The sequence below is a fragment of the Piliocolobus tephrosceles genome, chromosome 8 (genome assembly GCF_002776525.5).
Source record: "Piliocolobus tephrosceles isolate RC106 chromosome 8, ASM277652v3, whole genome shotgun sequence".
Taxonomy (NCBI): domain Eukaryota; kingdom Metazoa; phylum Chordata; class Mammalia; order Primates; family Cercopithecidae; genus Piliocolobus; species Piliocolobus tephrosceles.
This window is the reverse complement of record NC_045441.1, coordinates 87,389,120-87,403,666: the sequence shown is the minus strand read 5'-3', so window position 1 is coordinate 87,403,666 and position 14,547 is coordinate 87,389,120. Positions and strand designations below refer to the sequence as shown.

The 14,547-nt window shown below is 33.6% G+C and overlaps 1 protein-coding gene across 1 annotated transcript in view; it reads right to left on the bottom strand.

The window, feature by feature from the left end:
- SEMA3D (semaphorin 3D) overlaps positions 1-14,547 on the bottom strand; it is a 162,157-nt gene that overhangs the window by 12,270 nt on the left and 135,340 nt on the right. Inside the window, exons 13-16 of the mRNA XM_023226655.2 lie at positions 12,943-13,031; positions 10,968-11,009; positions 7,774-7,931; positions 5,203-5,267 (exon numbers count right to left, since the gene is read on the bottom strand). Of these exons, the coding sequence (XP_023082423.1) occupies positions 5,203-5,267; positions 7,774-7,931; positions 10,968-11,009; positions 12,943-13,031 (354 nt within the window). The remainder of the gene's footprint in view (positions 1-5,202; positions 5,268-7,773; positions 7,932-10,967; positions 11,010-12,942; positions 13,032-14,547) is intronic.

Below are 14,547 nucleotides of genomic sequence, written 5' to 3'. Positions count from 1 at the left end.
CAGAGGGATTTTTTAGCCCAATATATATTTGCTATGAGATAGTTACTGGGATGCTTAAAAGAACAGTGTCTCAGACACCTTATTCTCGTAAATCAATGCACCATCTGAAATACATTCCATCTAGAGTAGCCAAAGGCTGTGTCCCTTGTGTGATCTAAGAGCTCTAGCTCAAATTTGATCAAACAAAAAATGACAGCTGCTCAGCTTAGCCCAAATATGCACTATTTCATCATATATTCAGATATCTCAATTTTACAGATTGGCTTACGTAGCACTATAGAACATCAACTAGAGTAAGGTTTAAAAGACCAAGTGAATCCTAAACCTAAGCATACAAATGACCAGCAGTGGCATAAATGCACATATGTTAGTTAGGCTTCTTTTCAAGAAACTTATTTTGAATTTACTTGTGCTTTACCAGCAAGGATTAAGTCAAGCATGCTGACACCATTATGAATTAACCTCATCTAACCTTCAAAATGTGTGGATTCCATTTAAAACCTGTAGTCAATCAACTATCTCCACCAATTCAACAGATTATAGTTGTGATTTTCACAGTTAATAAATTCCTAATGCACAAAAAGATCACTGGTGCCAGTTACGGAAAAGAAAGACATGCACCATCTTATAATAACAGATACAATTTTCCTGAGAAAAGGATTTTGTCAACAAAGTAGGAGAGGATGCAGGTTAATTTTTGGGACATGGGGCAAGGGCTCAGGAGAAATGCCATTAGACTGACTTGACCAAAGAATTGGTCAATGTAGTAAAAGATAAATTGGTGAAATCAACTGGAAAAGTGATAGCGAGCTCATTATCTGAACTCTTTTTTCAAATTAATAAAAATAATGTCTGCCATCTCTACATCAGTTTCACTGAAAATGAATTTATTGTTACTTCCAACGTTTGTTTCATTTCTGAATTCTAAGTTTTCCACTTTAAAAGTTTTTAAACGTATATAGATGTATGCATATTATATACACATACACACATATACACACACACTATCATACACAAAGGTTCTGCATCCTTAATTCAAAAATCTGAAATCCAAAGTGCTCCAAAATCCAAAACATTTTTAGCACAGACGTGAAACACAAGTGGAAAATTCTACTTGATGGGTTGCAGTCAAAAGGCAGGGACACAACATACAGTTTATGTGTGAATAAGAAGATGATTGCTTATTGGTAACATATAAATTCAGTCAGGAATGGTGGTGATGCCATACAACCACAGATTGTCTGCATTGGTGGCTGAGAAAATAACACCTTTACTTTCTTATGGTACAATGCACACACACTTTGTTTCATGTACAATATTATTTAAAATACCATATAAAATTACCTGAAGGCTATGTGTATCAGGTGTATATGAAATATAAATAAATTTTGTGTGCAGATTTGGATCCCATTCCAAGATATTTCATTATGTATATGCAAATATTCCAAAATCTGATAAAATATGGAATCCAAAAGCCTTCTGATCCTAGGCATTTCAGATAAGGAATATTCAATTTGTTTTATTCTATCATGATCTAAATTTTAAATGTGTAAAAGTTATATTACAATAGTGTTTGAAATAGTTGAAATAGCTTCTTATGACATGTAAGATAATTGTGGAGCATTTTTTTTCCTCCAGATTGCAGTCAAAAAAATTTTTTTATAGTAAAATACCTAGAATACCTCTTTATAATAAATATATAGCTTATCACTGAAGTGCAAGATTGATCTGTTTAATGTTGTTGAACTATTTTTCTGCATGTATTGCTGGTTTTATGTCATCGATAACCATGCAGTTTTGCAGCTTTTAACAATAAAAGCAATAAAGAAAAAAAGAAAAATCTTTGCCCATTATTCAAGACTTGACTTCCTAATAAAATCCAGCACTCATTTATGATGGATTAGAAACAAGTCAATTAATTTGTAAATATCTTTACAGTCTCTACTCTAACTCCCACAATTGATTCTCTGCCTCTAGCGTCTCATATTCCAATCAATTTTTTATACAGGTGTCAATTACTTTTATTTTAAAAAAACAACTTTTCAGAGCAATATGAAATAGCTCCTAGCACCTATAAAGTAAACATAAAATTAATAGAATCATATAGACACTTTCACAAACTTTACCCAATCTATGTGAGGTCTTTCTGATTTTAATTATTGTTTCTTAATTTACTTTATAAAATCTAACTTTCTCCTGAAGGCATGGCTCAAATGCTATCCATCTGAATATCCCTCTATTTACTTGTCTATTACACAACTGCTATTGTGTGCCTAACTCACATCATTTTAAGTGCTAGGATAATATGACAAGATGAATATGAAATTCACTGCCCTCTAGAAACTTACATTCTAGTGACACAGACAAAGTAATCAAGTAAATAAATAAAGAAGTAATATCTGCTACAAAACAATAAAGGAGATTAGAAAATACCAAGGGCAAAAAAAAAAAAAAAAAGTACTTTAAATGGGATGATCAGGAAAGGTCTCTCGGAATAATTAACATGTAACCATAGGATTAGTTGATGTAAAAAGATGGAGCTAAATAAACATCTGAAAAATGAGTTCCTCAGGTACAGAGGACAATGAACGCAAACATACATAAGGCAGCAACCCATTGGTGCTTTTGAAAAAGAGAGAGCTACTAAGTGAATCTAGCATCAGTGATGTGAAGGAGGGTCAGAGAATATACTAGAGATCAGGTCATGAATAATCTTACATGCCATAGGAAAGCTTTCCGGTTTTTTACCAATTGTTCTAAGAAGCTATTGAAAAATGTTGAGTAAGGGAGTGACATGCTCTGACTGAAGTTTTTAAAAAGATGACTCTGGCTAGTAAGTGGGGTATACAGCTAAGTGGGGTACAGATAGAAGTGGCACAAGTGTGGAGGCAGAAAGACCAGTGAAGCAGCTACTGAAGACTACTGTGGCCTCAGTTAGGCTGGCGTTTGTGGGTGTGATGAGAAGTAGGAAAGCTTGGCCATGGGCCAGAAGGACTAATTGAGAGGTTGGTGATAGGATGGGAAGGAAAGAAAATAATATAAAAGTGACTCCTAGCTGCTTTTTGACATAAGTAGCTGGGTGAATGGTGTGCAATTTGTTAATATAGGAAAGTCTGCATAACAAATAGGTCTTGAAGAAGGTAACAAGAATTCTTTCTCAGACATAAGTTTCAGATGCTAATTAGACCTTCAAGTGGAGCTCTTTCGTAGGCATACAAGTGTCTGTGTCTGGCATGTAAGGGTGAGTTCAGAATTGGACTATGAATTTGGGAGGCAAATAGCCTCTGACAGTGTTGAAATAGACAGTATTAGAGAATGAGTAGACAGAGAATGGGAAAGTGGCTCGGGACACTCCAATATTTAAAAGGTGGGACAAAAAAGGAAATTAAGGACACTCAGAAGGCACAGTCTGCAAAGTAAGAGTAAACCAGAAGGATATGGTACAAGGGCACATATGTATGCTGGAACATCATTTCTCTGAAAACACAACAAAACAACAAAAAAATTAATTTGTAGTGCTTGCTGATTTTGCTGGTGTAAATACTCCCAACATGTCTGATTCAAGCTTTCAGTGGTTTAAAATCAGCTCACAAAATTTCAAAATTTTAAGCAACCAACTTATACGAGGCCACATGAACTGGCTCCAGCACACAAATGCATGGAAGTCAAAAGAAAGTGTTTCAAAAAGGAGGGAGTTACAGCTTAAGTAAAAATGAGAACCGAAAATTGGTCATTGGATTTGGCAAGGAGGAAATTGCTGGTGACCTTGACAAGAATGGATTGGATAGAGTGATGATCCTGATGATTAGAAAAGACTGTGTGCAGTGGGTTATAGCATGAATAGGATATGGTAAAGTGAAGACAAAAATTGTGAGTGCCTTAGGCAGCAACTATGTTTTGTGTCAGTTTCTTTATAACATTTATCATTGACATAGCATTTATTTTACTTGTTTTGGTATTTATTGTCTGCTCTCTCCCCTAACACACTCTTGAATATAAGTATCGTGAATGTACAGATTCCGTTGCTGTTTTCTTTGTTGTTCATTGCTGTATCCTCAATACCTATAATCATCCCTGATACATTTCATATGCATGTGTAGAGAATTGCATATGTATCGCACAGTAATGATTGGTAACTAAACCAATGGACATCACAATGAATCACCTACACATTAGAACAAGAACCCAAGCATACTAATCTGGATGAAGGCTTATTTTTCAGAAGAATTAAGTTATAAGTTAAAAATAACTGTTTTGTTTTTAAATCAAGAAAACACTACCAGACTACCAGTTATAGATTATGAAATCTGGGTTACTTACATCACTGGTGGGGTGGTCAGTAACATTGTGATGAATGTGCACTTCTTCTACCAGTTTGTGTGTGTGTGTGTGTGTGTGTGTGTGTGTTTGGTGTGTATGTGCATATATTTTCTATCTTAAGGTAGAGCTTGAGAGTGGAGAGTAACTGAAGCTCTGGAATACATACTTTTATCAATTTTTTTTTTCTCTGTTTTCAGAATCACTCATCAGGCCTCCTCTCTATTCCCCTACACTTGCCTTCTCCTTCAGGCTTTCAAGATCTTCTATTCTATGATTCATTTTTCTAAACAATACAGCCTCTCTTTCACTAAACTCCCCTATCACTAATTGTGCCTTATGACATTTCCCCAAAGATTCATAAGCTCTCTAAGGAGTTTCTTAGTCACATAGTATACCCAGGACAATTACATGCATATGGAAGTTGCTTAATAAATATTTATTGATTAAGTGAATATATGATTTGATAGGTGAATATAAATAAAGTATAGGCTACCTAAAAACTTTTTTCAAATAAGACTTCTGGGAGGTCTATTTGAGTTTACTCTAAATGTGCAAATGTTTTCTGTTATATCCTGTTTTACCTCTAATAGCAGTTTTCAAACTTTATAAGGATGGATATGGTAGTAAAAAGAAACAAAGGCTACAGTTTAGGAATTTTAAAAGACATATGAAACAAATAATGATATAACAAAGGATTATTCAATTAGGCACGTAGACAGGGGTTGATTTATACAATTTCCTGTTGCTCTTCCAGAACACGTGCATTACATAAAATGGAGATATTCCCATATAATAGATGGTTTAAGTCATATAATAAAAGTACATAAAAGAATGGGCTTAGCATTTTAAATCAGAGAAAAAGCATATCACAGCTGTACTTACTGTCTTCGATGTCCCAGCACTGGGTGATCGGGTCACCATATTTTACGTCTTGGCGTCTAGCTCTCCTACGGAAAGGGGATTACACTGATTAGAACCTCAAGCATGATTACCATCATACAGAAAGGCTACATCTAATACTAACAACAGTAGCAGATGCAGCAGTATGCTTGTCTTACAGCTCAACTTAAATGCAAGTCAATATTCCAATCAATCTAACATTGATTTAAAAAACTACTGGTAATGAGGTCCTAATAGAAGAAATCCTGTTCAGACAATGAGATGACATGAATTTTATTTAACTATGCTTCTTTTTCTCTGATTTTTTCACAAAGTATTCAACAAAAAAGGTTAAATAAAAATACAATGCTGGTTTTATATAACTAAAATGAGGATAGCTACTCTTTTTTTTTTTTTTTTTTTTTGAGATGGAGTTTAGCTTTTGCTGCCCAGGCTGGAGTGCAATGGTGCGATCTCGGCTCACTGCAACCTCTGCCTCCCAGGTTCAACCGATTCTCCTGCCTCAGTCTCCCTAGTAGCTCGGATTACAGGCATGTGTCTCACCATGGCTAGCTATTTTTTTTTTTTTTTTTTTTAAGTAGAGCCGGGGTTTCTCCTTGTTGGTCAGACTAGTCTCGAACTCCTGACCTCAGGTGATCTGCCCGCCTTGGCCTCCCAAAGTGCTGGGATTACAGGCATGAGCCACTGCGCCCAGCCAGCTACTCTCTTTAGGAACTCTCTTTTTAGTCAGCCATTGAGAAATAATAATATATAAAAGAGTTCAGTCAGTGGATAGGAATATATACACAAATACAAAACACCTTGTCATGTAAAGATTCATTATTGCATAGATTTTATTAAGCAACAAACTAAATACTGTAACTTGAAATAGAATTATAAGTTCAATATGGTATAAAAGACTACCTGTTATTTCTATCTGCTGATGAGTAGCTCAAATTGTTTTTCTGGTAGTTATGATAATAATAATATTAAACAATGGCTTTTGTATTACATCACACATTTTCCTTAAAATAAAGTAGTAACTATTTTATAAAAAATAATAATAAAAAAAAAAAACCAACAACCCTGCTACATCTAAGCAAGTCTTACACTCTTACAGCATATTTTCATTTGCTTTGGCTATTTTATTTTGTCACTTCAGAGATCAGAGAAGTACCAATAAATGTTCTGTGATATCTAGAGTGTTCCTTGAGGGTGATGCTGAACAGATGACAACAGATGACAAGATTCATCCATTATACACATCTTTTAGCTCACATGACATTATGTTAGGTAAGGGAAAACATCACAGTGTCATGTCTGAAAGATCAGAGATACAGTCTTGGGAAATACAAGAAGAAAAAATTATGATGGTGTAAGGTACAAAAGGTCAAGAATGTTTTTAAATCTTGGCTTCTTAAGGAACAGGGTCAATTCATCAAACTGAAGGTTTATTAGCAACTAATGAGCATTCTTGTTTTTCAGCTTTCCAGGAAAGCATTCCCCAAAGACTATAATGAGTATGTTCTTGGCCAAAAACTATAACAAAATGTGGGTGACTTTTAACTTGTAATTTCTAATAATCATATGTACCCATTTCAATTTAATTCATGGATTTCAGGGAATATAAAATGTTTTCTAATTTTAAGTAATATTTGTTATTGCACTATACAGTCAATCCGTAATTTCTTAGAAATCAGAATTTGAGAAATCCATAAAATTCCAAAAAGAAAAAAGTGTACATGTGGTAATGAGACTAGCATGTGCCTGTTAGTTTAAAAACAGACCTAAAAATACATTTGCTTACATTTCACCTAGAGGAAAATATACTTTGAATACTTTAGAAAATAATGTTACTATAATTGACATTTTAAACTAATTAACATAATATATTTAGCGAGTGTCAAACATATCAATGGATATTCAGATTGTTTGCAGTTATTTTGCTATAAAAATAATGCTGAAATAAACATTCTTGAACATAGAACTTTGTGGTACTTTTGCACATGTATATATAGAACAAATTCCTAGCTTGGAATTGTTGGCTCAAAGTAGCACTATTTCTAAGAACACATAAAGCAGTGAACTACAAACAGCAAGGAAAATGTTTGTTGTTTAATTATATGAGTGGCAGAAATTGACCAAGTTATAATTATTAGAGTAAAACTAAAATTATACCAAGTCACTGGGCTGCACTATGGGTTTTATACAATCTGTGCTTGTACCATCATATATATTTATATATTATTTGCAAAACAGTAGGCATCAGTATATGCATATTTAGAAATAAGAAATAAGGAAGGAACAATTATAAAAAAGCCAAAATAGTGAATAAACAATTTATTAAAATTGTTTGAAGTTCCATATTTCAGAATTTCAGAGCGTCTGTTTTACCCTCCTTCAAAATTAAATTTTATGTAAAAATATAAAACAATATTTTGATTTCAATATTCCTTCTATAGGCCATGTTTAGTTTATATTTTCTCTTTAACTTAAACTATAAGACAAGGCCTTAATGTGAGATAATCATCTTGTAGAAAGGGAGGCTTTATACTACCTCAATGTGCCTCTTACCTTTTAGAAGTAGGAGCATATCGAGAGCATGCATTTCCATCCCAGGCACAGTAGGGGTCTCTGGCAAGACAACAGTCTGCACAAGCTTTCCCATAAGTGTCGCATCTGTGCAAGGAGAGCTGAACTAATCCATCTCGGGAACCAATGTACAATTGTTGCTGCAAATCGGGTAAAACAAATGAATTAGAAGCATCTTTCAGACTAGTCTTAAGAATTTTCTTTTCTTGAATAACACATAATACATATAAATCTGTTTCTCTGGGTGTCCTGCCCATTGTAAACACTTGTACAGAAACATAATGAGGAGTAAAATAAGTCAGTCATTTCTATTCTGGTTGGATGGTAGTTTGAAGATTTTGATGCTGAAATAGACAGCATTCTACAAGCTTGGCAGTAATTTCAGAAGGTCAAAAACCAGCTGCTAGACAGGAATTAAGATGTCAAATTCTTTCTCAATACTAGAAAATGTACTTTGAGAGATTATGTCCAGCACAGATGCTATAGGCAAAGCTCACGGTCTTCCCAAGACTTCCCATGACTCCTTATATAAGAGATGACTGAAAATAAATGAATAAAGCATTCCCCTGGTTTCAATTAACCATTTCATTTGTTTCATTTGTTATTGAAGTACTGATCCTTGAAAGAACATGAGTTATTAGTGGGAGAGAAAGTATTTATTATCATTCTGAAAGAAAGTATTAAACAGGCTTGAGGGATGCCATATCACAAATGCAAGGCTGTATGATACTGAAAAACCCAGCAAATAAGATCACATTTTCAATATGCGTCCTGAAAGTAATGAATTACTTTCCTTATACATTCTTTTGAGTATCTGTGGTAGTAGCGGTGGAGGAGGAGGGGTGATAAAAGTGAATAAGCCACAATCTGTGCCAAAGAACTCATGGTCCACTCTAGTGGACCATTTCAAGAGTTAAAGGAGGGAAATCCATGTTAGAAATAGGTATTGGCATAATATCATAGTATTCAACTTACAGAAATAGGTCTTACACCTCTAGCATCCATTAAACTGTCAATTAAGACTTCCTAGTTGCTAAATGCAATGAACACTGTTTAGTATTTGTTTTACTGAAATTCTCTATACTGTTTGACACTAATGACTATATATTCTTTGAAACTTTCTCCACTTTCTATTCTCCCACTTTATTTCAGATTAAGACATTTGTCTCCTTTGTGATTTCGTTTTTTTGCATTAAATGGTGGGTTTCCCTCTTTTCGCTTCTTATTTATTTACCTTTTATATTGTACAAAAGATTTAGACATATCTTGAAAACAACATAAATATGAACATAATAACCCCCCTAAATCTATTCCTCCTGCCCTACCTTGGAGAGCAGCACCCTCATCCACCAAGTCAAGAAATCTGGGAGTTGTCTTTGAATCTTCTTTCTCTCACATTCAGTCTGTCATCACTGCATTTCCATTCTCTCATACAGAATTTTCTAATCTATTTCGTCTCCTCCCTCTCTACCGCCACTGAGTTTGTTTCAGTCCTTATCACTTCTTTCCTGGATTACTTGTAAGTGTCCTATTTCTGCTGGCTTTGATTTTGTTTTCCAACAACCCCCACCTCTACCCCAGTACCCAATCTATCTTCCACATTGCCACACCAGACTGATTTTTCTAAAAAGAAAATCTTATTATCATACCCTCCTGCTTAATCATTAATGTATTTTTGTTTGTTTTCCTTTTCAATGGCTTTTTTTTTTTTTTTTTTTTTTTTTTTTTTTTGAGCCTGGATCTCACTATGTTGCCCAGACTGGATTTGAGTTCCGGGGCTCAAGGTATCCTCCCACTCTAGGTCCCTGAGTAGCTGGACTACAGGTGAGCATTACTGAAGCACTCAGGAGTTTTCATTGTTTTTAAGATATGCTTCTAAACTTCTTAGGAGGGTATATAAAGATGTGTCTAATCTTGTTCTGTCTTACTTCTCCAGGTTCATTTCCAGGCTTCCTCCCCTTTGAACACACATATGATCCATACCCTAATTGTACACACACTTATTACAATAAGCTATGGTCTCTCACTCTTCACACTTTTGCAAAGATTCTCCCCTTCTGGTTGGCACATGCTCTTCCATTCCATTCTCCTTTTAGTATATCTGGTTAACTATGACATCCTTCATAATTCAAGTTGTATGTCTCGTCTTTCAATTATCTTTCCCTGTTCCTTCTGGCTCCCTTTAGGCCCCTTTCTTGTCTCTGTCTCTCTAGCATATACCCTATTATTACTGTGCAGTGTTAGCATCTTCCTTTGACTCTCAGCTCTACTGTGAGCTTCTGGAGGTTAATGGCGAGCTATGTTATTCATTCATTTATGTACCCTCCAAGCACCTTAGGCTTTCAATAAATAAATGATAAGTGAATGAACAAATAAATGACAAAGACCTGAAGAAGAAAACTATTTAGATCATTCTCTAAAAAAATCACTCTGCCATAGGAACTGTAATAGATTAAGACAATTTTAGCAACACCTTGATGTTGAACATATCATATGGCTTTCTTAAATATTGGGGGTGCAAATAGAAATAATAGTGCAGTCTGAATCTCTTGAATCAATTGCAATTTGGAATATCATCAGAGAGTTATGAAATCATGTTAAAGATTATTACTATTATTATAATTAGTTACCATTTACTTTACACTTGTGTGTCTGCTCTCTGTTTAGAATGTTACATGAAGCATCCTCTTTAAACTCCCAACAAACTCTGGAGGTGGCTATTGTTGTTCTAACTTCACTGTTGAGGAAATTGATTCTGAGAGTTTGATATTACGTGACATGTTGAAGGTTGACTTTTGGGCTGTTTGTCACCGCAGTTCATATTCTAAATCCTAGACTCCCAGATTAAAAACGCTTTGTAATGGTTAGGGTTGATATTCTACATGAATGTCTAATGGGCTTGAGAGAAGGACATTCTCATGAGACTAGGAAAGTGAGTTCAGTTTTTAAGATCCAAAGGAAGGGGAGAATGCATGGTTCAATTAATGAAATTTAACTACATTTCTCCCAAGGCAAGGCTGAAACAATGGTCTCTAATGAATTACAAGAGAAACAAATAACATTTTACATTTCTTAAAATTTAACTTCCAATTTCAATGGATTTTTTTCCAAATAAAGTTTGATTCAAGCAGCCCATTGCTTTTGTGGTTAACTTTCATACAAAAGTTAAAAAGTACCTGCTTCAGAGACAATTCCATGTTCAAGATGATCGACGGGTGCTGAAAATAGAAGTTAAATGTCAATAAAGATAATCATTAACAGGTTTTTATATTAAATAGTATGTTGTTTTATCTGATGTCACATATCACTGAAGTAAACATCAAGTCTATTACATAAGGAAAAAAAGTTCTTATTGTTTGCTGTTTTCTTCAAAAACGTAGTGTTTGTACCTTAACAGAAATGATAAAAATCATTATTTATAGTATCCTATTAAAGATAAGTGACCTAAATACATAAGAAAATACTCTGCATTGAAAATTGTTCCCAGTTACTCACAAGTGTTCTTCTTCTAAATCTGCTTATCTTAACCGCTTCCATATAAGTCAAACTAGTGTTGACAAGAACATCTCCGTAATTCTTTATTACCTCTTTCTGCTCTTACTTAGATCAGTGGTTCAAAAAGTTGTTTTAAGTAGCAGAGTTTTGAAAAGTTATAGTGCTCCTTGTGGATGACCACATTCTTTATGGAACACTACACAATACTGGTGCAAATGATTTCACGATATGAACTAAGGCTAGTTTTATTTATAGAAAATATGGCTTGATGCATGCAATATAAAATCAGAAACATGAACAAGAAAGCTACCAAATGAAAAAGGACAAGATGGTTTAAAAAATTTCCATCTACCTATCATCTTTCTGCTATTTTTCATTTAGCACCAGTTCATATTTACTAATTGACAAGCACTACCAGATGTTAAAGTTTAAAGAAATATATTAAAGAAAAAATTTCAGTGAGAAAGTTCTATCAAATAGCATTTTTTGTTATCAATTTTAAAAACATGGCCAAACATTAAATTATATACATAAAATATATTGTTTTTTGTTGTATCTCAATTATACCACAATAAAACTGTTTTTAAAATGAGACAAGAAAACAAAAGCTGGTCATTATGTAATTTTAACAGAAGAATCCAAGTAATTCTTCTTGACCACTGTCTAACACCATTGAATGAGACTTGTTCTAATGCAACTATGTGTGTTACAGGGACTGTATTTTTGGCCTCTGGGTTCACACTTATATTTGACATCTGGCCTTCCCCTAGGAACCACCCAAGATTTTGTTTTAGTAGACACCAGATAGCAGGTCTTGTTCTTGTTAACTCCCTGACCACTATTATCATCACAATGTAAACAGGATCCTGTGGAACTCAGCATGTTAATTAACTTGAGCCCCTCACAGAGGAGGGCTTTATTCTCTTTTAAAGCATTAGATATTGACATGGAAACAATCCATTTTAATAAAGAGTCTCAATAAAAATGTTCTAATAAAGCATATATTTTAAAAAGTTTCTCTAAGAAAAAAAGTATTTCAAATGTTATAATCCGCAAATAATTGTAAACTTAATTTTACTGAGGATTTACAAAACATGCCACAATTGAGAGTTACTGTTAAAAGTCAAAGGCATTCATTCTCCAAATCTGGAGAACTATTCTTCTAGATCTACTCTTTTTGGCGGGTGAGAGGAATTTAGCATACATGAAGACTTAGTATCACGCAACCTCTATATATTTTCTTTATTTCCTTACAGAAAAGCAGGGACACATGATTTATACACTCGTCTAGTTTTCTCAAATTCAATTGGGGAAAAAAATTGAAAAGTAAAATTTATAAAGTAGAAAAGCATCTGGATAGTAAAAGAGACCCCAGACTTTCATTTAATGTGGCAATTTGTCTGACTATATGCTTAGAGAATGCAGTAATGAGAGGCAATCCCGGGAGCCCTGAATTCAGCGGTATGCTATAGAGGAAGGTGAGTCCCATTCCTAGTTGCCTATAAAACTTTTTCCACTGCTTCAGGAAAAGAAAACCAAGAAAGCTGATTTCAAAGGCTTCTCTGGGAAACGTGATGATGTATTAAAACAAGGGTGCCCTATAACAAGGGCTACTCAGTTTCAACATCTCTTCTGGAACTCTGGACTAAGTCTTACCTTGAATATCTGCAACTCCTCCAGCACTACCTCTTCCATATTCCACTTTTCCTTTGAAATGCTGACAACTTTGAGGACAGTTCCAACGTCTGAAAAAAAAGCATAACGCATGATCCCATTGTTCCTGTCTCAAAAATCAGTGGTAAGCATATTCCCAGAAACCTTCAAATTACTCCCCTCCTCTTTAAATGCCTTAAAAAAACAGATTAAATGAAACATATATGAAATGAAGTTTAATGTATAAGTTTTGTCCTCCTAAAATATAGCTTTTAGCTAATAGAACACCCTTTTATAGAGAGAATATTAAAGGATGCATATTCAGAGTATATTCTTAACAAAAGTAATATATATAATGTTTAATTTAAATATTGTTTGAAATGTTAAACAAGGGTACAGCAAATGTTTTGAACCTTAACTTAAAACATTAAAAATACATTAAAATAATAAGTTCTCTCTCTTCCTTCCATGTAATATATATTTATTTAATAGTTATTATATCCAGTTCATGGAAGACAGATATATATTCTTTTAATAACATTGCCAAATGAACAAAAAATTCATTGCAGCTATCTGAGGGAAATTGTAGCTCACTCTTCAAATGTATTCCATCTTCAGAATCATTATTAATAGATGAGAAATGGAAGGTTTGTTTAAAATTATTTAACGTCAACTTAATACAAGGTTGATAATGCAAACCAAAAATTGACATTGAAAAGAGGTATCTTAAATACATCATCTTACATTGAAATTCCATGAGGTGTAAGGTTAGTACAGAAAGAAAATTAAAAGAACAGTTTAGAAAAAGAAAAAAACAATCCCACTTTAATTTATACCATATAGGCATTTCTAAACTTCTGAGCACTGGGGTTGGAGTATAGTAATGTATATAGTAAAGATCCTGTTTGCACAAAATAGTCTGAATTATGTAATTGTTTTTAAATAACTCCGGGAATTTTAAAGAATATTAAATGTACATTTTTCCAAATGTCAAAATTAAAAACCTATCTTAGCAGGTCTAGAATTTTCTCAGTAAAGGTTAGATAGTACCACCTAGTGGCTAACTGACATTCATTGCAGTGAATTGTTGAAGATCTAGTTTTGGGTGGACAGTGCAAATTAAGTGTCAAACTCGTGGGAATTAATAGCAACTAATTAATTCTACTTTTGACTCTTTAACTTCTATCTCTGTTGTCTTGGGAATATCCCTTATTTTTCTGGTTTGTGGAATTGCCATCTGGAAAATAATCAGGTTTGACAATCGATGACAAAGGTCCTCTGAGTCCGTCACACACATACTTCCTAATAAACCTAAGTTCTATAAGACCCATAATTTTTAAAAATAAAATTATTCTAAAATTGTTTTGAACTCTTAAATATCTATTCTAATAAAAAGTTTTGTTTCTTGAAAATTCTTAATTTTTAATCTTTATGAAATGCTTGATCCATTAAGTTATATAACATGATATGGAATACAGTGCTTTTGTTTTAATGATACATGTTAAATTTTTACTGCCATTAGAATTCCCATGACATTATTAGTTAATACTTTTACCTTTTTTGAGATTAAATTTTTCTTTTTATAAAAACATTGTAATCATTTTATAG